We start from the raw sequence: 27682 nt of genomic DNA, 5'->3' as shown, positions 1-27682 counted from the left end.
GGAGTGGGTTCAATTCTAGACCTGAAGGGCCATAGTCTCAGTGGTTCTATCATGCAGGCTCTATCAGACCAGCAAACCTGTCCCTTTTTGTTTTTTTTCCTCATATGATTTTGAGTTTTGTTCCACATTGTTCTCCCACTCTATTCAGGATCTCTTACATAGCTCCCCCTCCAAGTCATTGACAGTGTTAGCCGGGCACCATCTAGTTCTTCTGGTCTCATAGTTATATAGGCTGAGGATTGCATGGTGTTCTAGTCCCTTGGACTAATTGTTTCCATGAATCTTTCATTTTCTTCATTCTTCTTTGCTCTGGGTGGGGAGAGACCCATTGTTGCATCTAGATGGCTGCTTGCAAGCTTTTAAGATTCCAGTTGCTACTTGCCAAAGTAGGATGTGGAACAGTGTTCTGTGTAGTATGTTATGCCAGTTGAGCTTGATGTCCCATTTGACTGTGGTCCTGAGCCCACAGGTCCAGCTACTCGCTCCCTCTGGCTATCTGGCTATGGCCAAGAAGTGCCTACAGCCTTGTCCCTTGTCAGCTCTACTATATACCTTAGAATCTTAAAGAACATACCAATACACTTGTAGAGATATTGTCTACCAACCCTATAAATGATCTTGTCCACCCATCTAATACCCACATATCCATGTTTGCCTTCACTGACAATGCAGTACTGTATGTGCAAAAGGGTTCATCTTTGTTGTCTGTACCTCCCGTGCACTCTCTCTGTCTTCCTCTTTTTCATTGCCACCACTTAACACTTATTATTGTCTGTCTTTTTAATTGTAATTATTCTAGTAGACATGAACGGTGTCTCATTGTGGGTTTGATTTGCATTTCCCTGGTGGTACAGTGGTTAAGCACTTGGCTGCTAACCAAAAGGTCAGCAGTTCAGATCCACCAGCCACTCAAAACAAAACCAAACTCAGCTGTCATGGAGTCGATTCTGACTCATAGTGACTCCCAAGGCAGTAAATCTTTATGGAAGTAGATTGCCCAGGCTTCCTTCTGCAGAGTGGCTTTGAACTGCCAACCCTCTGTTAGCGGTCAAATGCCTTAGGCACTATGCCACCAGAGCTCCTTCAGTGGGAGAAAAATGTGGCGACCTGCTTCCTTAAAGATCCCCACCTTGGAAAGCCTGTAGGGGGTGGGGTGGGTTCTACTCGGTTGTATCCCTGTGAATAGCAGTCAACTCATTAGTAGCAGATTTGGTTGGTTTATTTATTTCTATTGATTTAATAACTGCTTTATTTTATTTAATTTTATTTTAATCTTAAAAATTGTAGTAATAGTACATATAATCATTATAACCATTTTTAAGTACAATTCAGTGGAATTAAGTATATTAACATTATTGTGCAGTCTATCTAGTTTCATAACTTTTTCATCACCTGTGGTGGTTATGTCTGTGTGTCAACTTGGCTAGGACTGGTTGAATGGCTGGGCAGCTGGATGTAGTATTCTCCATGATGAGACTGGTAATCAACTCCATGGTAGAATCTACTGGGAGCAGCTGAGTAGCTGCCTTTGGGTATGTGGTCTGCTTCCTGTATATAAGCAGAAGCTTTGAGAATGGTCTCTAGTCTATGGCACGCTTGGACCCTGCATGTAGCCATGTTGTTGCTCAGCAGCCTGCTATGAGCTGCCCACCTTGGTACTTACAGTGGACTTAAGTTGATGGCCTGCCGTGTGGTTTGGTAACATCAGGACTGTTCCGTGCCTTTTTACTTGTCAACTTTGGAGTTTCTCAGCCTCAGCAGCCAGCAGCTGTCTGAGTGAAGAAATAACTCTAGCTCCAGTGGGCCAGGAGCAGGAGGCAGAGCTGGACCCCAAGGCTGAGGGGTCCCTGGAGCCTGGCACTTTGAACTTGGACTTAAAGCCTCCAAATTGTAAGAAGAAACTCCTGTTTGTTTAAGCCATCCCATTTGTAGTATATTCTTGTCAGAGTGGCACTAGGTAACCAGAACATCCCCCAAAAGGGAAACCCATATCCATTAAGCAATCACTCCATGTTCTTCCCTCCCCACTAGCCCCAGGCAGCCACTAACCTGCTTTCTGATTTGCCTATTCTGAATACAGTATTTCTTATAAAAGCAGTCACAGTATGTAGCATATTGTATCTGACTTTTTTCACTTAGAGTATTATTTTCAAGGTTCATCCGTGTTGTAGTAGTATGTATTACTACTTCATTCCTCTTTGTAGCTGAATGATATTCCATTGTGTGGATAATACCACGTTTTGTTTATCTGTTGGTAGACATTTGTATTGTTTCTAACATAGGACTGTTGTGAATACGGCTGATAACAAACATTCATGTGCAAGTTTTTGACACCTGTTTTCAATCTCTTTCTGAGGGTATATACCTAGGAGTGGAATTGCTAGGTCATATGGTAATTCTTTTTAACTTTTTTTTTTAGATTCCTTTTCACATTGGCTGTACCACATTCCTTCCAAAGATACATGAGGCTTCCAAGTTGTCCACAACCTTGCTTTCTTACAATTTTTAAAAATTAATTCATCAAACATTTGAATCCTTACCATCTGCAAGACAGCATTCTAGAAACTGTAAAGTTTTGGCTTACTTGAAGATAGGATAATGTTTTTAACTATTCTGGATGAAGCCAAGTGTTAAGTGCCCAAGAAGGCACAATTAAAAGGATCAGAAAGGGAGGTTATGTCCAGATAGAACTGCCAGTATCAGTTGCTATCAAGTTGACTGACTCATGGTGACCATCTGTAGCAGAGTAGAACTGTATTCTCTAGGTTTTTCAGTGTCTCATTTTTGGGAAGTAGATATATCTCCAGGCCTTTCTTCCTAGGTGCTGCTAGGTTAATTAGTGGAACCCTTTAGGCTGGATCTTAAAGGTAGGGAAAAGGCTTATTTCTTGATTGTTTGGCTGGGGAACTTAAATTTTGTATTTTGTTGTTGGTCAGAAGCCAGAAAATTTCTGAGCAGGATAGTGATATAATTTGATCTTGGATTTAGGAAGAGCAATCTGGAGGCTAATAGTAGAGACTAAGGCTGAAGGTAGAAGAGGCTAGTTATGCCAGTGAAACCAGTTTGGAGATTTTTATTGGCGATTATTGGGGATTTGAAGTGTGACAAATAGATATGGAAAGAAAGAGTGCAATAGACAGGACTTGGAAACTCTTCTATCTATATTCTCCCTAGATTTCATCTTTCCCTCTGCCATTAAACATCAGCTACCTAATGCTGACAATTCCAAAATTTTATCTCCAGAACCCACCTCTCCTCTGAGTTCCAGATCACATACTTGACATCTCGATTTCCCTTCCAGTGTAATCTTTGTCTTTTAAATAATCTCTAAGAGAATTTTAAGTCATGCTTTTTTCTGTAGTAAGCAAAAGCCCGCCAAATCATTACAATAGTCATCCTATAAAAATAGCCAGAGCCCCAAAAAGCATCATTGGGAACTTAAGTTACAAAATTTTGCAGAGCAAAGTAACTTCATTATAAAAACATCTTGACTTAAAGAGATGATAAAATATCCATAATTCTAACAGCCTAATAAAACCATTACCCACATCAAAATGTTTCCTTTTATTCTTTTACTTCCAGAACAGGAGTTTGAATTTCTTTTTAACTATCCTCTTTCATCTTTTGTTTCCGTCTGTCATCCTTCTCCATCCCACCACACCACACCCTCTGTACGTGCATGCACACACCACTGTGCTGCATAAGTATTCCTAGGAGTTTATTGGAGATAGTGGATAAGGAGTCTATAGATAGGTAACAGCTTCAAAACTTTCACGCCAGTAACAGAGCTTCTGTCTGTTAACATTTCCTCTACAATCACTGCTTCAATTGAGATCTTGCCACAGAAATTTGGGATTAGGTATATAAAGGACTTAAAAGATAGTGTATAATTATTGCAACACTGGAGAGTGCCTAGTGGTATTTGAAAAGGGGACTTGGTTAAGATTGTGACATTTTCCTTCATGTCTAAAAATTTCATAAAGTAATGAGTGATTCATCTCCCTGCCTTGAACCTCAGGTTCTCTGTGGTTTCAACCAGAATTCTTAAGACAAAACTAAAGTACAGGCAATTTCCAGGCTATGAACATCTGATTTAGGTACAGAACATCTGACTTAGATACAACTTGTATTTACCAATGTAAAGCCTATTACTATATTAAAAACTGATACATAGAGTGGTTTGTGATAACTAATGGGCATGCTAGTCAAAAATGTTTGTCTCATTAGAGTACTTTTCTATGCATAAAAAACATTAAAGAAACACTTCTAGATATGCTAAAACATCTTTAACATAGTACAGAAATAATATTTCGACTAGCTATAGTTACAATCATACCTAACCCACAAATTCTATTTAAAGACAGACTTAGCAGAATTCATTTGTTTACCCAGGGACTGCTTATATACAACAGTTGGTTGTGTCTTTTTCATGATTTAATAACTTTTCCAGAAGAACTTACTACAGGAGCAGTGTCACCATATATTTATTACTGGAAGTAGTAGATGTGAAACGATATTAAAAAAACAAACTCTGAATAAAACATAATTTAAAACCAAAAAAAACCCAAACCCACTCCCAGCGAGTCAATTCTGACTCAATTCTGATTCGATTCTGACTCATAGCAACCCTGTAGGTCAGAGTAGAACTGCCCATGGGGTTTCCATGGCTGTAAGGTTGGGCAATCCTACTTCCGTAATGATACTGCCTCGGAAACCCAAGGAGGGGTCACTATGAGTCGGGGCTGACTCGACGGCAAACAACAACAGCAACAAATCTTTACAGAAGCATGCTGCCTCGTCTTTCTCCCTTGAAGTGTCTGGTGGGTTCCAACTGCTGACTTTTTGGTTACCATCTGAATGCTTTATCCACTGTGCCACCACAGCTCCTTGAAACATTTAGTTACCCATTTATTCCCTGTATCAGCAAATAATCTGATCATCCACCTAGTTGCCCAAGCTAGAAATTAGAGTGTGAGTCTTTATTTCTCCTTCACTCTCCACGCCCATCTTATCCTTCCTATTTTATCTCCTCCTAAATATTTTGTTAGTTGGCTGCTTTTAATTTGTTTATATTAAAAATTGGTCTTCCCCAGAGTGTATCTTTCAGTCACCTCTGATAAAAATCTCTAAACTGGACCCATGGATAATCAAGGGCTTATCCTTGAATTTAGCTGTTTTTTCTATAGGCTAGGCAAATGTGCTAACCAGCTCTGTCCCAGCTTAAGAAAGACACCCATTTACTGTCCAAGACAGCATACTGTACAGTGGAGATCCAGCTTCTTGTCTTCACCTAAGAACCCTTGTGGGGAGGGTTTTTCTGATCACATTTAAGTGTCCATAGTGTATATGATAAAAGTATATGGTTTGTTCAGGTTTCCTAATCCTTTGCTAATTTTGCCATCTTATAATAATTACTAGTTTAAGATTTTCGAATTTATTAACATATAATTGCCCATAATATTGTTTTGCTCATACTGTTTCTTAATCTGTTGTTGTTATTTTCCCCTTTTCATGCGTTTTACTTTGTTTATATTTTTTTCCCTCAACTAGTTTTATCAGAATTTGTCTCTTAAAATCTTTTCAAAAAGAATTGTCTTTATTTTTTGAATCTTCTTTTTCTGACATCACTCCCCCCTGCAAGTTTGCGCTATTATTCTCTCCCCATCTTCTTGATAAGAATGCTTAGGTCCATTTGTCTTTAGGCTTGTTTAAAGAAAAATGTTTTTCAAGTTTGCTTTCTCTTAAGTAAGAAGTTTTGGTGGTGTAGCGGTTAAAGCATTTGGCTGATAACCATAAAGTCAGCTATTTGAACCCACCAGCTACTCTGCAGGAGAAAGATAAGGCAGTCTGCTTCCGTAAAGATTTACAGTCTTAGAAACCCTGTGGGACAGTTCTACTCTGTCCTAAAGGCTTGCTGTGAGTCAGAATCAACTTGATGGCAGTGAGTTTTGGGTTTTTCTCTTCAGTACTGCTTTAGCTGTATATTGCAAATTTATTTAAGTATATTGAAACTTTCTTATGTCATTCCCTCCTTTCTCCCACAATGAGAAATCTAGTTCTCATTTTTCCTTAGTATTTTTACCAACCCCAGTATGTACCCATCCTCTTCCAAACTAATTACTAACTCTTCCCTTGGAAGGATTCCCTTTTCACCACTTCCAAGTTGCAACACCTGTGTAAAAGCGCGTGGCTGCATGAAATCCCTCAACCTACTTAGCTTTGTCTCTCTGCCTGGATGTCCTCCTTACTCTAATCAGGCTCTAATGCTCTGCATTGGTCTACCTTCCTACAGGATACTCCTTACCCTGCGTGGTCTCTGGCACCCTGCACTGTGCTGTTGCCACACAGATACTTTTCCCTGTCCTCCACCCTGCATGGACATTGTTCACTTCCTGGTTTGGTGCCACCACCTTGCTCTGTGTTCTGTCTGCAGCACCTCCCACTGTCCCTATGGATCCCTACTTTACCTGACCCATTTAATGGCTTTTGGACAGAATTTTTTCAGTAGGGATAGGGGGAGAGTAGGAGCTACAAGTGAAAGTCGTTTTCTACTTTCAGTACAGAGTGGTCAGAGAACATAGAATGTTTATTCTTCAGAACAAATTGAGACTTCATTTAGCATATCATCAATTTTTATGACAGTTCCATGTATGCTCAAAGAATATGTTGTCTGGATGATACACTTCAGCTTGAAAAATGACATTACTCAAAACTTACACTTAATTTTTATTTGCTTATTCCATTGGTACTCTTGTAAGTATTGGAAATACATAAAAAGCGTAGAGAATAAGTGAATAGTCTTATACTCCATCTTATATAGTCTTCTACTCCATCTCTCAACTTAAGAAATAATGCATTACAGACAAAGTGAAGCCCTCTGGGACCTCTTTCTGATTTCTTTCTCTTCGTTTCCTAACAGAGGTATTTACTATCCTGAATTTGGTGTTTCTTATTCTATGAACTTTAAATAAATAATATAGCAAGGTTGTTAAGTGCACATTTGAGACATAGTCTCCAAACTGGGAATTTATCAGTGTAGACTAGGATTGCCCACAGAAGTAACTATCCTTGTGTATCCCTCCCTTGCCCCCCCCCCCAAAAAAACCCAGAAAAACCACTTTGTAGCCCCTGAAAGAATGTTGGGAATATGCCAGAGTAAATTTTGTGTCTTCTCTCACTATATATCTTAAGCCAGATCTTGAGAGCTTTACTTCTCTTAATTGATGGCTAGAGATAATAAGAATATGTACCACATGTGTGAGAAATACTGTGCAAGTTTCTTAAGGACCCAGCTGTGGATAGTATTAGTTATTCTAATAGGTAGTTGATGATTATAGTGTATAATAATAAACCAGCAAGCAATATGGTTCTTTGACTACTTAAGGCAATCTATTCCATTTATGAGAGAAAACCTAAAAGATCCATTAATTTGCATTTCTGAACAAATTACCTTTGATTGGAGAAATGGTTATATAAGAAGTCAAATTCTCTGTTCAAATGACTTTTCAAAAATTCTTAAAGAACTGTATCCAGTTATGTTACTGCTATGACGTAGTGCTTAATGCATGTGACTGCTAACCAGAAGGCTGGCGGTTCAAACCCACCAGCCACTTCTAGGAAGGAAGTTGGGCAATCTACTTCTATAGTGATACCGCCTCGGAAACCCAAGGAGGGGTCGCTATGAGTCGGATCCGACTCCACAGCAGTGGGTTTGGTTTCTTGGTTTTATAGGTGGTGATACATTAAATTAATATCTAAATAGAATTGGGCTTCAGGGTTTGGCTTTCAGGACCTTGACTTCATTGGTCATTTGTGTCTTGTTTTAGCAATTATATGTAACAATGATTTTTGCCTCTTGTGATACTATGTGTTGTTTTGTTTTGTTACTTACAGAGTGAAGATTTCTGTGACCTTTTAAATAACACAGTAATGACAGAAATGGATCCAAAATAAGTGACTTCTCTACTGAACCTATAGAAGAGTCTTCATATCACCTTCTAGTAGCTCAATTCGGTCTTTAAAAAGGGGCAGAAACCGTGAAATTCAGAAAACTGAAAAGAAGAAATTCTCACTTTGGAACTGTCTTTCTTCTTGACTACCCCTTATCCCTGTCTTTCTACTTGTTTTATTTTGCTCTGTATTTATAAATAGTGAACACCAAAGAAATAGAAGATACATTTGGGAGCTTTATACCAAGAAATTTGTCTTGAAAGCTGCTGTTCTATAGGGGGGAAAAATATATCAAGTTCCTGTCTGGATTTTTTTTTTCTTTTAAACCAGATTTCTTATATGTTTAGATTTTTGAGAATAAAACAGATATAAATACCTATTTTTAGCAACTGTGTAAGAATGAGATTTGTATTTTAAGGGCTTTGTCATGTGGATGTTTTGCCACTGGAGTTGACTGCTCAGAAGATTTTTTATAGCACTTTAAAATTATATTTTTGGGCTATCACCTTGATGACACCCCTTGCCCACAAATGAGCCCACCTATCTCTCTAGCTATGACCTTGTTATGAGCAGTGTTTGCATTCACTGTGCAAATGTCCATGTATTATCTATTTAAGCAGCATCATAGTGCCATCACTCAAAGAAGTTGAATGAGGTGAACATAGACATAGCTCTTTCCCCTTCCCCCCCTTTTTTTAAATGTAACAAATACCTTTTTATGTCCCCCTTCCCCCTTCCCCTTCCCCTCCCCCATCTGGGAAAGTGTCAGGAACTAGATAGTTTAAGATGAACAATTGAGGGACTGAGAGAGTGGTCCACACAGAGTCTGGCTTCTTTGTGCTTCATCACAAGGTGTGCTGCCGGCCAGGCTAGTTAAGCACCCTTTTACCAAAAGAACCTCGTGGAAGATCCAGCTGGCAGACTCAAGGAGTTCGGGAAACAGGACCACAGAGGTTACACTCTGGGGTAAATATTCTCCTTATGTCTATCTTTGAAAGAAAGCTGCATATGTATCATGGAAAATATATCTTGCTTTCTAATTTTGGAGAGTACCAGTGGAGTGGTTTGGAATCTAATTTGGGAGAGTATCATTGGAATGGTTTGGAGATGCCAAAGTCAGGAAAACTGATAATAGTTGTTCTCTGTGGAAATTAATGTGAACTAAATAGAAAAGCTTTTCAGAGATTGTGTATTCCTTTTTTAGGAAGCTCTGTGTGTTGCTCTTCCCAGAAGTTACCTAAGTATCTGAAGCAGATTAATCTCACAAGCATCAGGAACTTAACTAGGTGTCTGTTCTTACGTTCTTCTGATATAACTCAAGAATTCATCAGCTGCCTTCATATACCCTTCCAGAGTCATGTCACATTTTTCTGCTTATGTGTTTTTCATGGTCATATCTCGACGGCACATAACAACAACAACAACAACAACAACTGTGTTTTTATAGAATGTCTCAGATATAGAGTCTAATTAGTAGGCTAGCAAGGCTCAGAGGGCAGGTCTTTCTATAAAACAGGGATCACAGAATAATCACAAACTCCTGTACACTGGAGTTGATTGCATAGAAGATCTTTTATACCACTTCAAAATTATATTTTTGGACTATCACCTTGATGACATCATTTGCCAACACATGAGTGCACCTGGCTTTCTATGACCTTGTTAGGAATAGTGTTTTGTGTTTTTGCCAGCATAAGTGATTTGAGTTATCTCATTTTCAGATCCTGGCCATGAGGTTGGATGCCTCACCTTGCTAAAAAGAGACACTGGACCTAAATGGCGCAGCATGACTTTGTTCCTGCTTGGCTAAATTTCTCAACACCACAGTCAGCTAAGGTACTATTTTCTTTTCCATTCCTATAGTAACTATCCATATACCAGTACTTTTCATCCTTAACCAGGCTTATGGTATTCTTTTCTATATGCAGCCTTGCCTGAAGGTTTCAAAAAAAGTTTTCATAGAGTTCTCTTTTTAATAGGATATTAAATTATTATAAATAGGTAGTCCACATCAATGTGTATCTCATTACCTCCAAGTGTCTCAATTGTATGCTAAGCTTTTCATTACGTGGCACATTTAAAACTTCCTATATTAGCTGCAGCACACTTGGGGGATAAGACATACCTTTTAACCAATTGTTAGCACTGGGCAGATCTGCTGCAAAAGACCTTTTTAAAGTGCTGAAGAGCAAAAATGTCGTTTGAAGACTGAGGTGCGCCTAATTTAGGCCATGGTATTTTCAGTCACCTCATATGCATGTGAAAGGTGGACAGTGAATAAGGAAGACCAAAGAAAAGTTGATACTTTTGAGTTGTGGCGTTGGTGAAGAATACTGAAAGTACCATGAACAGCCAGAAGAATGAACAAATATGTTGAAGAAGTATAGTCAGAATGCTCCTTGGAAGCAAGAATGGCTAGACTAACTAACTAAGTCTCATCTACTTTGGTCGTGTTGTGAGAAGGGACCATTCCCTGGAGAAAGGTACCATGTTTGGTAAAGTGAAGGGTCATTGTAAAAGGGGAAGGCCCTCAACGAGATGGATTGATACAGTGGCTGCAGCAGTGGGCTCAGGTATAGCAAGGATTGTGAGTCTGGCGCAGAACTGGGCAGAGTTTCATTCTGTTGTACACAGGGTCGCTAAGAGTCAGGGCTGACTCTATAGCACCTAACAACAACAACCAATTGTTAGAGCCCTGGTGATGCAGTGGTTAAGCACTTGGCTCCTAACCAAAAGGTTGACAGTTCAAACCCATCAGCCATTCTGCAGAACAAAGATGTGGCAGTCTGCTTCCAGAAAGATTACAGGCTTAGAAGCCCTATGGGCCATTCAGCTCTATCCTGTGGGGCTGCTGTTAGTTGGAATCGACTCAACAGCAGTGAGTTTGGCTTTGGAGCCAACTGGTTGAGGACAAAGGGGCAGAGGTGAAAGGGAAATGTATGGCCCTTGGGGAAATAGACATTTGCAGTGAACACACTGTCTATGAAGAAGAGGAAAAACTAGAGGGAAGTGAATGTTCCATTACTATATGAATCTTAGGTTAAATACTCAAAATTCTATTTTAGAGGTGATAATCCACTTATAGGAATTCCTTGGTTGGCACAAATAGTTAAGCCCTGAATTGCTAGCAAAAAGATTGGCAGTTCGAACCCACCCAGCAGGGCCTTGGAAGATAGGCTGACAGTTTGCTTCTGAAACGTCACAGCCTTGAAAACCCTGTGCTGTACAGTTCTATTCTGTACATGGGGCTACCATGAGTCAGAATCTACCTGATGGCAACTGACAGCAACAATAACAATTCATTTATTGATTTCAGGGGAAAATGTATTTATTGGGGTAAAGACAAGTGAAACAAACAGTCCATATAGACTAAGGCAGAACTCCTAGTCACAGTACATAGAAGAACAGGCTAAGTTATTGATAAAGTAAACCTTTGGGACCTAGTAAACTTAAAAATGCATAGAGAAGGAATAGAATCTTACAAAATGGCTTACTATCCCTCTTTTTGGGAGCTCTGGTGTGGTGTAGTGCCTGTGGCATTTGACTGCTAACCAGTAGGCTGGCGGTTCAAACTCACCAGCCACTCCTTGGAAGGAAGGTTGGGCAATCTTCTTCTGTAGAGATAGTGCCTCAGAAACACGAGGGGTTACTATGAGGCAGGACCAACTCAGTGGCAGTGAGTGAGCATCCCTATTTTTAAATGTGAATATTTTAGAAAATGCTTCTGGTCTGAACCAGACCCTAACTTCATATTGAATTGTCCCTCTCAAATTCCCAAAATTTCTTAGTAGGCCTAATCTGACGCAAGCCTTGAGGGTGATGAGCCAGAGGGATTGGATGTGGTGTCTAGGGAAATAGTTTTAAGAGTATACAGGTTTTTACCAGGGGTGGGAGGGGAAGATAGGGAACACTGTTAGACAGGTAGAGACCAGTATTGATTTGGGTGAAGAGAAGGGCAGTGTACAAATGTGAGTGATCAACACAGTAGCACTGAGGAAGAGGAAGATGGGAGAGGTGCATGGGAGGTACAGACAACAAAGATGAATCCTTTTGCACATATAGTACTGCACTGTCAGTGAAGGCAAACATGGATAGATGGGTGGACAGGCTGAACTACCAGGTTTGTCGGTGCAGGGGTGTGTGTGCCCAAGACCATGTATAGGGTTGGCAGACAATGTTTCTACAAGTATATTGGTATGTTCTGTAAGAATTCCCAGGTATATAATAGAGCTGACAAGGGACAAAGCTGTAGTCACGTCTTGCATACGAACAGCTACCCAGAGGGAGCAAGTAGTTGGACCTGTGGGCTCAGGACCACAATCACAGGGGACATCAAGCTTAAATGGCATAACATACTACCCAAAACATTGTTCTACATCCTACTTTGGCAAGTAGTGACTAGGATCTTGAAGGCTTGCAAGCAGCCATCTAGATGCAACGATGGGTCTCTCCTCATCCAGAGCAAAGAAGAATGAAGAAAACCAAAGATTCATGGAAACAATTAGTCCAAGGGACTGGAACACCATGTGATCCTCAGCCTATACGACTATGAGACCAAAAGAACTAGATGGTACCCGGCTAACACTGTCAACCACTCAGAGGGGGAGCTATGTAAGAGATCCTGATTAGAATGGGAGAACAATGTGGAACAAAACTCAAAATCATTTGAGGAAAAAAAACAAAAAGGGACCAGGTTTGCTGGTCTGATAGAGCCTGATGGAACCACTGAGACTATGGCCCCTAGCTGCCCTTCAGATCTGGAATTGAAGCCACACCTGTGGCTTCCAGCCAAACAAAACACAGGCATATGAGGTGAACATTTACACTAGGTAGATACACTCCTTGGAGAGAACACTCATGGGAGAAAGAAGGGCTGCTTATGCACAGGGAGACAGCTCAGGGGGCAGGAGTGCATTGAGGGAAGGACATAGAGAAGAGGTAATTATTGGGAGGAAGTTGGAGGGGAGCTGTTGCATTGTGGGAAACTGTGGTCAATGTCGTGAGACAAAAGTGTATGTGAACTGCTGTATGGAAGGTGAATTTGCTCTGTGAACTTTCACCCAAATCACAATTAAAAAATATATATATACTGATTTTATATTTTCAAAGAATGATTGTTCTAGCAAAATGAACTAAGTAAAAACAGTTAAGAAATAAGATTTCAGTATATCCAGTAAAATCACACTAAGCAAAGCAGTGGGACATTGCCATAAGGTTAAGCATATAAAGCAATGGTACAGAATTCAACACTAGGCCTACATATACGGTCATTTGATTTTTGACAAAAGTGCCAGGGTAATTTAATGAGGGAAGTGATTAGTGTTTATTAACAAATGGTACTAAGAACAACCAAATATCTCTGTAGAAAAAATAAAAAGAACCTCAAAATTTTATTCATATAAGATACAAAAATTAAAAAAGACTTGATGATATCAAGGGTTGGTGAGGATTTTTTTTTTTTTTTTTTTTTTTTTTAATATTTTATTGTGATTTGGGCAAAAGATCACAGAGCCCGTTAATTTCCCATTTAAGGATTTGTTCACATTTTGTTTTGTGATATTAGTTGCAATCCCTCCAGTGTAACAACATTCTTCCCACTTCCTTCCTGCATTCCCCATTTCAATTTATCCTTCTTTCCTGCCCCTTCCTGTCTTCTGAGCCTTATTTTGGGGCAGATGTTATCCTTATAGTCCCATATGGTTGATTGTTCTGAGGAGCAATTTCTCAGAGGTGTTAAGTTTACATTATAGGCTGATCTATTGTTTGGTTGAAAGGTGATCCCTAGGGATGGGTTTAGTTCCAAGTTTGAAGGGTGACTAAGGACCCTAGTCTCAGGGTTTCACCAGTCTGTCAGACCAGTAAATCTGGGTGGTTTTTTTTTTTTTTTTTTTCCTCCTGTGATTTTGAATTTTGTTCCACTTCTTTCTCCTGCTCTGGCTGGCACTTTCTTTTGAGATCCTGACCAGAGTAATTGGTAGTGGTAATCAGGCGCCATCTGGTACTTCTGATTTCAGGTTGGTGGGGCCTGTGATTCATATGGTCCATTAGTTCTTTGGACTAATTGTTTCCTTGAGTCCTTTCATTTTCTTCACTCTTCTTTGGTCCTGATAGGGAGTGTGGTAGTTAAGTTTGTGTGTCATCTTGGCTGGTCCTGGTTGCGTGGCTGGGTAGCTGGATGTAGTATTCCCTATGATGAGATTGGTAATCAACTCTGTGGTGGAGTCTACTGTAAGCAGCTGAGTAGCTGCCTTAGGGATGTGGTCTACTTCCCATATATAGGGAGAAGCCTTGGGGAACAGTCTCTAGCTTATGGCACGCTTGAACCCTGCATGTAGCCATATTGTTGTTCAGCAGCCTGCCATGCTCTGCCGACCTTGGGACTTTCAGCGGACTTGAATTAATGGCCTGCTGCGTGGTTTGGTAACATCAGGACTGTGCCTTTTTACTTGTCAACAACCTTGGGCTTGTCAGTCTCAGCAGCCAGTAGCTGTCTGAGTGAAGAAAAGCCTCTGGCTTCAGTGGGCCAGGAACAGGAGGCAGAGCTGAAGCCCAAGGTTGAGGGGCTCTCACCCAGCCCCTAGAGCCTGGGACTTTGAACTCGGACTTAAAGCCTCCAAATTTTAAGAATAAACTCTTGTTTATTAAAGCCATCTCATTGGTGTATTCTTGTCAGAGCGGCACTAGGTAACCAGAACAGGTAGAGACCAATAGTTGCACCTTAAATAACTACTCACAAGCTTTTAAAACCCCAGTTGCTACTCACCAAACTAGTATGTAGAATATTGTCTTTGTGGGCTATGTTATGCCATTTGACCTAGATATCCCCCAAGACCGAGACTATGGTCCTAAGCCCCAAGCCCAGCAACTCAGTCCCTTGAGGTGTTTTTTTATGGCTAAGAAGTTTTTATACCTTTGTTCCCTGTATGCTCTACTGTATACCTGGATATATTTATAGCATGTACAAATACATATATAGAAATATCTTCTGCCAAACCTATGTGTATATACACATGAATGTTGTCTCATATACCATTCTACATCTGTTCATCTTCCATATCTACTATATATCTGCTCAAATTATTGTGTGTCATTACTGTTGCTGCAGGATTGTGTATGTAATAGTATTTACCATTATTGGTCTTTTATTCTGTGTACCCACTGTCTTTTACCTTGGTCATGTTATGCTAACCTCCTCTTACTGTATATTATCTTCCCTTTTACCCAAGTTAATACGTGTCTACTGTCTAGTTAATGATTTTTCCCTCCCTCCCTTCTTCTCCTATCCCTGGTAACAATGAAAGAATGTTTCTGTGTGCATATCTTTTCTTGATTTTATATAGTAGTAGGCTCATATTATTTTTATCCTTTGGTGATTAACTTATTTCACTCAGCATAATATCCTCTGGGTTCATCCATGTTATGAGATGTTTTGTGGATTCGTATTTAACATTGCATAGTACTGCATTATGTGTATGTGCCATAGTTGTTGGTGAGAATATTGATACTGGGGGGGAAAATGTAAAAATAATCTGTCCTCCAACATACAGTTTTCCTATACACCCTTGTTCAATATATCCATACTTTTCATGGCTTTACAGACTTTGATCTCTTATCATTTTAGACTAAAGAATATCATAGAATAAAATTTTATGGAATAGGAAGGGACATTAGAACTCATCTGTAACAGTTTCTCAAACAGCTTCCTTTCAGTTATGTAATCTAAAAGACTACTTATTTTCCCTCACTTTCTTCATATTGTTAAATGGATTAAGTGAGGATGATGCCAAAATTACATTGTTATTGAGTAATGTTAGGAAATAAGTGCTGTATAAAAGCTTGTAGTTGCTAATGGCCTACCACTATGGTTTTCACACCATTGTTTTCCTGGAAGGAGCCCTGGTGGTGCAGTGGTTAAGCACTTGGCTGCTAACCAACAGGTCAGCATTTGGAACCCACCAGCATATGTGGCAGTCTGCTTTCATGAAGATTACAGCCTTGGAAAACCCTGTGGGGGCAGTTCTATCCTGTCCTGTAGGGTCACTGTGAGTCAGAATTAACTCAGCAATGGGTTTGGTTTTTGGTTTGGGTTTTCTTCCCAATTGTAGCATAATTTACAAGAATGGTAAACCAAACCAAAACCAAACTCACTGATGCTGAGTTGATTCTGAATCATGGTGACCCCTCCTTGGGTTTCCAAGGCAGTATCTCTATTTATAGAAGTAGATTGCCTGATATTCCTTCTGAGGAGTGGCTGGTGGGTTTGAACTGCCAGCCTTCTGGTTATCAGTCAGATGCCTTAGGCACTATGCCACCAGGGCTTCTACAAGAGTAATAAGCTGTTTATAATTTTTGTTTAAAGTAAATGTTTTTATTTCTCTTTTTGTAAGATTAATATTTTAAAATGTAAAGTTTTGGTAGTTATTCTTTCTGGATATTGACAGATTTTTTTTTCCCCCTCCTCTTTGTTGTGTAAGCATTTGTAGTGGCTGACTTTTCTCCCTTTCTGGCATAAAAGAAGTGAGTTAATGAGTGAATATGTAACTTAAGACTTCTCTAAATTAACTCAGAGCTTTGTGGCCCATATGCACATAATAGAGATTTTTCCACCATTATCAGTTGTTTCCTAACAGCTTGATGTAAAACTACCTACTAAGATACTGAAAGAGATTAATATCTGTTTACCTATTTGCCTCTATACTTTATCATCTTAGTCACCTGCAGCTCCCTTTGAAAAACACGGGGAGCACCTGTCCCGAGGGGAAGGTAGATTTGGAGTGAGCCGTCGTCGACATAATTCCTCTGATGGCTTTTTTAACAATGGACCCCTTCGAACTACAGGAGGTGAGCCATGCCCAACTTTCATGACTACATTTAAACTACTCAGGGCACACCAAGGCTGGGAGTTTGTTGTTAGTTGCCATCAAGTCAGTTCCAACTTGTGGTGACCACATGTGTTGTGACCTGTCTGTAGGGTTTTCATTGGGTAATTTCTGGAAGTAGATTGCCAGGCTTTTCTTCCTACTCTTATGGAAGCTCCGTTGAAATTTGTCCAACATAGGTGCCCTGCTTGCATTTAAAATATCAGTGGAATAGGTAATACGTAAGTTACCACAGTCTGACAGACTGAAAGATGGGTGGTAGAGCTGGGACATGTCCATAATTTTGAAATATCTTTTGTGAACATAATTTTCAATTAAATAATTCCATTAGTTATTACCCACCTTCCCTGCCTTTCGGGGTGTAACAGCTTATGTTCTCATGAATCATTAATTTAGTTGAACTCTCATAGAAAGAAGAGATGTATTTTGTGATTCCTGTGTGGACTTACTGAAAAGTTCCCCTGAATGTCTTTTGGCCATACTATAAATCAGATCAGAAAGTAACCAATCTAATGTGTTACTTTTTCTTACTATTCTAGATTCCTGGCATCAGCCCTCCTTATTCCGCCACGATTCTGTGGACTCTGGTGTCTCTAAGGGAGGAGCATACAGTGGAATCACAGGGAACCTATCTGGTTGGCATGGCTCTTCCCGGGGTCATGATGGCATGAGCCAGCGTAGCGGGGGTGGCACAGGGAACCATCGCCACTGGAATGGCAGCTTCCACTCCCGGAAAGGCTCTGCCTTTCAAGAAAAATCACCTGCAGAGATTAGGGAAGAAAAAAAAGAAGACAAGGCAGAAAAGTTGCAATTTGAAGAGGAAGACTTTGTAAGTATGAAGCTTTGGATATGTAATAAAACTCAACAAAGAATGTCTTAAAGAGAACACCGTATCAGTGTTGAGAAAAACCTAATAATTACAGAAAAAGAAATTTCTAAGTGTAGATTTTTATTGGTTTTAGAAAGGATGTAAATATGTGAAAGTGATAACAAAAATTCCTGTGTAACTTTTAGCACATTTTAATGCGTTTTTCATCTTTATGCCTTTAGAATTAAAAAATACCCAGTTTCCCTTAAGTTTTATAAGGTTCAACATTCAAATGTAATTAGGTAAAAATGTCATCTCACATGTTAAATTGTTTTTCTCTAGCTATCATAAGTGTTTCCTTTTCTTGATTTTGCCCTCTTAACATATAAAATAATTGTATTAAGTAATAAACATGCAATTGGGTATATTTTAGCTTTGACCTATATTCAGTAAAACTTTATGCTAATATGTATTGAATTTCTTTTGGCCTCTAAATTAAAAGTTGCATTTTTAAGAATACCTTTCAAACTAAGTACTATACTGCTGGTTGGCATAGTTTGATTAGAAACTATATTGTTAATCTTGTGGCTTTCCCAATGGGAAATGAATTGACAGAGGGGGAAAAATGTTATTATCTTCATCTGCTAAGTGATTTAAAAGGAAGTTTGTTGTCAAATCAAGCCTGAACAAGACCAATAAGGGCAATTTCACCTTGCGTTTGTTGTCTTTTATATAATTTTAAGTGTACAGAAAACCATTTAGAAAAATTATCAAGTATACATATCACTTAATTTTGTCAAATACTGATATTTTTCCAAATATATTCTAGCTCATTCTTTTACAAAAGAGGCAAGTTATTACAGATACGGTTTAAGCCGTCCTACTCCTGTTCTTCTCACTTTCCTCTAGAGGTTATCACCATCTTGATTTCAGTGCTTTATCATCTTTGTGTGTTTTTGATCAACTGTTACTATATGTGTGTATCCATAAACTATATAGTATAATACTGCATGATTTTGACTTTTATGTGAATAGTATCTGTCATTACTTTAATTCTTTTTTATTTGCTTAAAATTGTTTCATATTTCTCTGTGTTGATACATAAGTTCTAAATAGGTCCTCAACTTTGGGCAAGCTTGCCCGTGGGATATTTGGTCATATCTGAAGACATTGTGGTTGTCACAACTGGGGATAGCATACTGGCATCTAGTGGAGGTCAGGGATATTGCTAAACATCCTACAATGTACACAAATAACGTCCACAGCAAAGAATTATCTGGCCCCAAATGTTAGTAGTGCCATGGTTGAAAATTCCTGATCAAGATCTTTTCACTACTGTGTAGTAAATACCATTTTCCTAGTGATGGACAGTTAGATTATAAGAGACCTTGTTAACTGAGGTATTGTAACTGAAGGACGAAGAGTCAAAATAAGGTTTCTATCCAAGATGACTTGATTAATAATATGTAATTAACTTGAAAAGGGAAAACAGAAGGAGCAAGATTGGCAAAAGAAGATAACTGATTCTTGGTACCAAAGAGATGAGTGAGATCTAAAGGTGTGCACTTGGAAATAGAATAGTTGAGATTTTTGGATGTATGGCATTGCCCAGGGAGAGTCATATAGTGAGAAGGAAAGGAAGAGCAGAAACTGAAGAATTAGCAAGGGGACTGAGAAGTGATTAGCTGAATCAAAAGGGAGTATATAAAGAAAGAGTAGTTAGTTAATCAGAAATCACAAAGGTGTTTTAGGGCCTGTTTATAGTGGATTTTCTATACTTCTTTTTCCTGTACTAAATAAACATTATATAATTAGAAACTTTTTTGTTGTTGTTTTAAAATAATACTAGTTTAATGTAATAAAGAGTTCTATATTATTACCTTGGGCAAGTTAACCCTCATTTTCCCTTGTTGGGTAGAGGTGATAATATGTACCTTTCAGCATTATCATAAGGATTATAGATCACATATGTTGAACAATGTGTGTGAAGCACTTAGCATACTTTGACACATTGTGGGTAAATTGTTGTTATTACTGTCCCTGACTCAGTGGCAGCCCTATTCCATGCACAACAGGATCAGACCATTGTGATTGTGATCCATTGATAGGATTTTCATTAGCTGGGTTTTTTTTAAGTATATCACCAGGTCTTTCTGCCTAGTCACCTTAATCTGGAAGCTCCAATGAAACCTGTTCAGCATCAGCGTAACATAGAAGCCTCCACTGACAGACTACTGGAGGCTGTTCTTGAGTTGCATTGTCCAGGAATCAAATCTAGGTCTCTTGCATGGAAAAGTGAGAGTTCTACCACTGAACTACCCCTGCCCCTTTTAAATGGTAACTATTATTAAATTGGGAGGAGAGCTTTGAATTTGGTAGTTTGGGGTAACCTTTGAAATGCCACTTTCAAAAGTGACAAAGACTTGGAGGGATTGGGGGGCATGGAATGAGTTGGTGATGAGTAGCATAATCTCCTCTTTGGAGAAAGAGGAACCAGCTTTGAGGGGTAGGACTTCTAGGATTGAGATTTGAAATCTGAGGGGTAAAAAATGAGCAGAGTAAAGGAATTCTGTGAGGGATGGCAGCAGCAATGTGATAGCTTTTGAATCTTCCTCAAATTCTCTAATAAAAGCAGCACTTCCTTGAATTATCAGGAGCAATTTAGTATGTTCACTGGGTGTGTTCAGCATTGTACTTAAGGTTCTAGTGAGTTCAGTATTACAAGAAAAATAAAATGCATAGAGATTAAAAGGAAGAACTAAAACTTTCTATTTGCAGATGATATGATTGTATAGAAAACCATCGGACTCCACAAAACAAATATGAGGTTTCAAGATACTTAAGTCAATATACAAAAATACCAACTATATTTTATGTATTAAAATAAGCAGTTAGGAAGTGAAGTTTGAAAAATGCCTTTTGTAATTTTTTGCAATCTAAATATTTTACTAATGCTGAGAAATGTATTTTGACAGAAAATGTGAAAGACCTCTATATTGAATCACAAAATATTGCTGGGAAAAATTAACATCTCAATAAAAGGAGAGAGAGACCATATTTTTTAATTGGAAGACTCAATATTGTTAGGACATCAGTTCCCCATTTGGTCTGTAAATTCAGCACATTCCCAATCAAAATTTCAGCATGCTTTCTTATAGGAATTGACAAAAGTAATTGTAAAATTGTATTTAAATGTGGAAGACCTAGAATATCAGAAGCCATCTTGAAAAAAGAATAAAGTTACACTACCTGACCTGAAGACGTACTGTAAAAGCTGCAATAATCAAAACAGTGGGGTATTAGTGTAAGGAAAGACGGTGGAGCAGAAGAGAGAACCCAGGAATAAACTTTCACGTAGATGGTCATTTGATTTTTGACAGAGGCCCGAAGCAAAACCAATGGAGAAAGGAATATGTTTTTAAGAAATGGTGCTTTAACAGCTATATATATACTCACATTATGTACTCCTACCTCCCTCACAAAAACTAATTTGAAATGCCTCGTAGACCTAAACATAAGGTGTAAAACTGTAAAGCTTCTACAAGAAAACAAAGGGGAATAATCTTTCCAAGTTGGGGGAGGAGCACAAAAAGGTTTCTTAGGATACAAAAAGCAGTAACCCATAAAGGAAAAGATTAATAAATAAGACCACAAGAAATGAACTGATAAAGCATGATTAATCTCAATACAGCCTTAAACAGAAGAGTGCATACTGTATAATTGCATTTATATGACAATCTGTAACGGAAAAAAAATCTGCGTGGGAAAGAAATGAGAACAGTGGTTACCTATGAGGGGATGCAGGTTGAGGAAAGGGCATGGGAGGACTTTGTAATTGATGGAGGTATTCTGTATCTTTATAGAAGTTGGTAGGTATTTGCATTTTTCAGAATTCATGGAATGTTATGGTATATTTAGTGTCTGTGTGTTCTGTATGTAAATTTTAATTAAAAAAAAAAAAAAAAAGACATCTCGAGCAGTGGGACAGGTAGCTATCATAGCCTCCTGATAAAAATATGCAAAACCAACCTCACTGCTGTCGAGTTTATTCCAACTCATAGCAACCCCCATTGGGTTTCCAAGGCAGTGAATCTTTATGGAAGTAGATTGCCCAGTCTTGCTTCTGCAGAGTGGCTGGTGGGTTTGAACCACCATATCAGTGAGAAAGAAAAATTACTTGTGTAATATTCCTGCCAAAAATTCATGAATCTAAATGTAAGAAAACATGAGACAACCCAAATTGAGGTTCTACAAAAGAATCTACAGAATTGCCATGTACTCAGATGCTAAGGTCTGGAGAAAAGAGTCTAGATTAAAGATGGAGAAAGAGATAGGACAACTAAATGTAACATATGAGCCTATATTGCATACTAGATGAGAGAATAACAGCTTTAAAAAAAAAACAAAACTTTGTATTGCTATAAAAAATATCAGTGGACAGTTAGTGAAATTTGAAAAGGAATTTTAGAGAAATGTATTAATTTCAATTTCCTAGTTTTTGTAATTATACTATGGTGATAAAGGATAATGTCCTTTTAAGGAAACATAATAAAACAGCAATGGATAGGCTTCAAGTCCTTGAACTTACACATGATTCAGAAAAAAAAAGTATTTGAATGGTAGTATAAGCAAATATAGTAAAATGTTAACATAAGGATTGAATGAAGGGTGTACAGGAATTCTTTGTATTATTTTTGCAAGTTTGAAATTACTTCAAAATTTAAAAAAAAGTAATGAGGATTGAGGAACCCAATCACAGCAAAAAGTGAGGTATCCCAGCAAACCCCAAAATACAAGCAGGAATAATCAAAGGGTAGCAGCAGGGCATCTGATAAGGCCACGAGTCCCAGAGTAGCCAGTAATTACTCTAGGAGGCTTGGAGGGCACTTTTGAAAATTTTGTTAGTTGCAATTGAGTCCATTGCAACTGATAACAACCCTATAGGACAGAGTAGAACTGCCCCATAGGATTTCCAAGTCTGTAAATCTTTATGAAAGTAGCTTGCTACTTCTCCCACAGAATGGCCGCTGTTCTAACCACCAGCTTTTCATTTAGCAGCCAGACGGCTTTAACCATTACACTACCATGGCTCCCCACATTTGAAAATAGCAGTTGCTGTTTGTGAGTGGTTTTCCATAATCCACTAACTGCTTGGTACAGATGTTCGGAGGAGAGGGTAAGGTGTGAAAGCACTGACTGGACCAGTCAGGAGAGGGAAAAAAAATACTATAACAGGATTAGAGTAATGACGGATTGGCTAGTATGAAGTAAACATTAAAGAATATAGAAATAGTAGATACAAGGAGCAGTGGCTATCCCCTAGGATTAAGAAAGAGTGTCTCATCTTCCTCTTCCTCTTCCTCCCATGGCCCCAGAGCTGAGACCTAGACCTTATTGGAGAGGGCTCAGTTGTTGCTCACTGAGAATGGCAGGGCAGTGACTGAGGGGCATCTCCAGAGGAATATGATGGAAATCTACTCTCTGGAACTTGGAAATTCACTCTTCACACCACCTGGAAAAGCTGTTCATGGGATACTTCTGCTACATACCCACTCCAGTGAAGTGCTGGGAAAGTATACTAGAACAGGATACAGCAGTCTCTCCAGGAACCTCTACTGATAGAAGTTAACATCCCATTTGGCAAAGGAAAAAAATGTTAAGAGAACAGACCAAAAAAATTGAATTTGGAACTAAGGAAAAAAATTGATACTCAGTACAGGGCCGTCATTGTTCATACTAACCAGAACAAAACCCCATATGGAGAAAAAGCTATTGGAAATAGAATCCAACTTGAGCTGTACAGGGACAGAAACAATAGAGCCAGAGGAAAGAAAATATTTGGGTAGGAGGTGGGAAGGGAAACAACCAGAATGTCTCCGAAAGTAAGTCACCGTACTCCATGGAAATAACTGAAGAGAGAATTCGAAAGCATGATGTTAGAAAAGTTGTATCAACCCACATTCACAAAAGATTACATATACGTGAACAACGTAAAAGAATCCACCTTACTAAAAGAAAAAAAGTAGGAGCAGACTAGCATTCCTACAGACAATGCAGAGCATACCAGTAAGACATGCCCACAAAACAAAAACATCTGCCATTTTAAAACCTCACTAAATCACATTAAGAAAATAGTGTAAGACTTGAAGGAACAACAGAAGAAGGAAAATTAAAAAACAAGCTGCTGAGATACAATTTTGCTCCAGCACTAGTATCAAAGTTCAACAAGACAGAAAATAACAAATGCTGGCGAGGTTGTGGAGAGATTGGGACTCTCATACACTGCTGGTGGGACTGTAAAATGGTACAACCATTGTGGAAAGCAGTATGGCGATTCCTTCAAAAGTTGGAAATACAAATACCATTTGACCCAGCCATCCCATTACTAGGTATATACCCTAAAGAAGTGAGAGCCATAACAAGAACAGATATATGCACGCCGATGTTCATCGCAGCACTATTTACAATAGCCAAAACTTGGAAACAACCTAGATGTCCAACAACTGAGGAATGGATAACCAAACTTTGGTACATTCACACAATGGAATACTATGCAACGCTAAAGAATAATGTAGAATCTGCAAAACACCGCATAACGTGGATGAACTTGGAGGACATTATGCTGAGCGAATAAGTCAGTCACAAAAGGACAAATATTGTATTAGTCCGTTATTGTAAAAGTTAAGGAAAGGTTTATCTATTGGAGGACATTTTCTTTGTTGGTTACCAGGGGTGGGAGGGGAGGGGAGGGAATGCTGTTAGATAGATAGAGATAAATACTGATTTGGGTGAAGAGAAGGGCAATGTACCAAATGTGAGTGACCAATATGGCAGCATTGAGGGTGAGAAAGACATAGAGGGTTACATGGGCAGTACAGACAACAAATATGAACCCCTTTGCATATACAGTACTGAGTTGTCAGTGAAAGCAAACATGGGTATAGGGACGGATAGATGGGTGAACAAGCTAAACAATTAGGTATGTCTAAATGGAGAGTGTATCCAAGATCATATATAGGGTTGGCAGACAATGGGCCTATAAGTTCATGTGAATGATCAGAATTCCCAGGTGTATAGTAGAGCTGACAAGGGGTAAGGTTATGGTCATTACTTGGTCACAGCCAGCTGCCCAGAGGGACCGAGTAGTTGATCCTGGGGGCTTGGGACCATAGTCGCAGGGGACATCAAGCTCAATTGGCATAACATACTATACAAAACATTGTTCCACCTACTACTTTGGCGAGTAGCGACTGGGACCTTAAAAGCTAGGAAGCTGCCATCTAGATGCAACAACGGGTCTCTCCTCGTCAAGAAGAAAGAAGAAAACCAAAATTAATGGAAACAATCAGTCCTAGCGATTGGTACACCATCCGATCTGCAGCCTATACAACTATGAGACCAGAAGAACTAGATGGTGCCCAGCTACCACTGCCATCCACTTGGAAGGGATGTAGGAGATCTTGCATAAAGAGGGAGAACAATGTGATACAAAACTCAAAATCATTTGGAGGCAAAAAAAAAAAGAAGAAGAAGAAGAAGGTGGGGACCAGGTTTGCTGGTCCAATAGAGCCTGGTGTAACCACTGAGACTATGGCCCCTAGCTGCCCTTCAGGTCTGGAATTGAACCCACAACTGTGGTTTCCAGCCAAACAAAGTACAGGCATGTGAGTTAAACATTTACCTCAAGTAGACACACGCCCTGGAGAGAACAATCATGGGAGAAGGAAGGGCTGCTTATGCACAGGGAGATAGCTCAGGGTGCAGAAGAGTCTGAAGGGATGGACACTGGGAGGAGGTAACTGGGGGGAGGAAGTGGGAGGGGAGCTGCTGCATTGTAAATTTTGGTCAATGACATGAGACAAAGTATATGTGAACTGCTGTATGAAAAGTGAATTTACTCTGTAAATCTTCACCCAAATCCTAATTAAAAAAAAAAAAGAACAAGCTGCTAAAGCTCAGGAAAAAATTAGAAGCAATGAAAGATTTCGGGTAAATGACTAAACAAGAAGGAACATGAAAAAAGAATATGTCCAACATATTAGAAGATGGAATATTTAAGGATGAAGAAACATAGATTAAAAAGTTAGATTTGAGGAAAAGTGGCATGTGGACAGTGTTTGGTTAAAAAAAAGAAAGTTCAATATAATAGAAGTCCTCCCAACAAAGAAGACAAGAGCAAAACAGTAATTCTGGTACTAAAAACTAATTCATGAAAATTTTCCTAAATAATATTTGAAACTGCAGATTGAAAGGGCAGCCATAATGACCAGCACTGAGACCTAGTTTGGCAAAATACTGAAATTGAAAGAAAAAACTATCCTTCGGTCATCCAGGCATAATGATCAAGTGTCTTGGAAGGGAAAGAAAATCAGATACTATCTTGATCAAATGCTTGAAGCATGTTCTTTTTCCTTGTCCCCTGAAAGCATTTTCCCCTAACTTCCAGAACATTGGATGCAGTGTTCCAGATATACCATTTATCATCATTCAGATAGGTCATAAGTCGTAGCCTACCTGTATTAAATACATGGTTAATTGTAGAACTAAGGCTAAATGAAAATTAAAGGGAGAAGATGTAATATGTAATAGTTAAGCACTCTGACAGTGTAGATGCAGTGTAACTTTTTTAAAGTGGGAGAATCAGGAGACCAAACCAAAAAACCAAACTCACTGCCATCGAGTCAATTCCAACTCATGGTTGACCCCCTTTGGGTTTCCAAGGTGGTAAATCTTTAGGGAAGTAGATTGCCCAGTCTTCCGTAGAGTGGCTCGTGGGTTTGAACTGCCAACCTTCTAATTAGCAATCAAGTGCTTTAGGCACTACGCCACCAGAGCTTCTTAATCATATCAGTATAGGATTAATATTGTCATTCTGATACTGTTACATGTAATATGAAGTGATTGAATATGATATTCTAACATCCTTTGTGCTCAAAAGCATCAGGATTCTTGGTGTGAGTTAGAATTTCTTGATTCCAATTAGCAATGTCAGTAATTCATGAGGTATTTTCTTTTTCAGGCTCTTTGCACCAAAAAGACCAAAAAAAAAATGCCCAGTTGCACTGAATCTCCCTAGTACCCAGATTGTGGGCTTGAAATGCTTACTAAAAGAAATTCTTACTAAAAGAAATCAGAGTTTCTTAGAGAAATGTCTAGTTCCATTTCTGGACAGAATAGTTACAAGATGAATTTGGAATGATTTCTCATACTAGATAGCAAAGAAGTAATTAAAGACTTCCGTAGTGATGCTGCCTTGGAAACCCAAGGAGGGGTTGCTATGAGTCAGAGATGACTCGACGGCACATAACAACAAGGGTTGTATCAGAATGATTCAGAAGCCAAAATGAAGAGGTTCCCATTGGCCAATATGAGATTGTACACTGATAAGGATAATAACTGCAAGAAATTGAATCACATCAAATATTAAATCTTTTGAGTTCACATTGTTAATCTCACCTTTGGAATATGATAGGGAAACCAAAAACTCATTTTTCTCAAGTCAATTCCAATTCATAGCCACCCTATAGGACAGAGTAGAACTGCCTCATAGAGTTTCCAAGGCTGTAATTTTTATAGAAGCAGATTACCACATCTTTCTCCTGTAGAGCAGCTGGTGGGTACTTTTCTGTCCTACATGGTTGCTATGAGTCAGAATAAACTAGCTGGCAAGTTTTGTTTTGGTTTTTGGTTTAGCTAATAAGGAATGATAAAATTAGAAAGTCATTGTTTTGTAGCTTCAAATGAGTTAATAGTTTTATAGTCTTCATTCTTTATAGTTTAGTTTTATGGTTTTCAATCTCTTAGTATTAATGTCTGCCAACATCACAGAAAGAAGACAGCCATACTTTATGTGTCTCCTATTACAAGGAGCTCTGGTGGTACAGTGGTTAAAGCATTTAGCTGCTAACTAGAAGATTGGCAGTTGGAACCCACCAGCAACTCCACGGAAAAATGATTGAGCAGTGTGCTTCTGTAGATTTACAACCCAATGGGGGTCACTATTGAGTGTATGAGTGTGAATCAAATCAATGGCAGTGAGTTGGTT

The 27682-nt window shown here is 38.9% G+C and overlaps 1 protein-coding gene across 1 annotated transcript in view; it reads left to right on the top strand.

The window, feature by feature from the left end:
* The first annotated feature begins 9726 nt into the window (after positions 1 to 9726).
* Positions 9727 to 27682, top strand: part of GPBP1L1 (GC-rich promoter binding protein 1 like 1) — a 38092-nt gene continuing 20136 nt past the window's right edge. Inside the window, exons 1-3 of the mRNA XM_007946675.2 lie at positions 9727 to 9786; positions 16662 to 16791; positions 17369 to 17658. Coding sequence (XP_007944866.1) covers positions 9727 to 9786; positions 16662 to 16791; positions 17369 to 17658 — 480 coding nt within the window. The remainder of the gene's footprint in view (positions 9787 to 16661; positions 16792 to 17368; positions 17659 to 27682) is intronic.

This window comes from Orycteropus afer, unplaced genomic scaffold, assembly GCF_000298275.1.
Source record: "Orycteropus afer afer isolate SDZICR_OR568_19922 unplaced genomic scaffold, OryAfe1.0 scaffold00169, whole genome shotgun sequence".
Lineage (NCBI taxonomy): Eukaryota > Metazoa > Chordata > Mammalia > Tubulidentata > Orycteropodidae > Orycteropus > Orycteropus afer.
The sequence above is the reverse complement of the archived record's forward strand: the minus strand, read 5'-3'. Positions and strand labels throughout refer to the sequence as shown.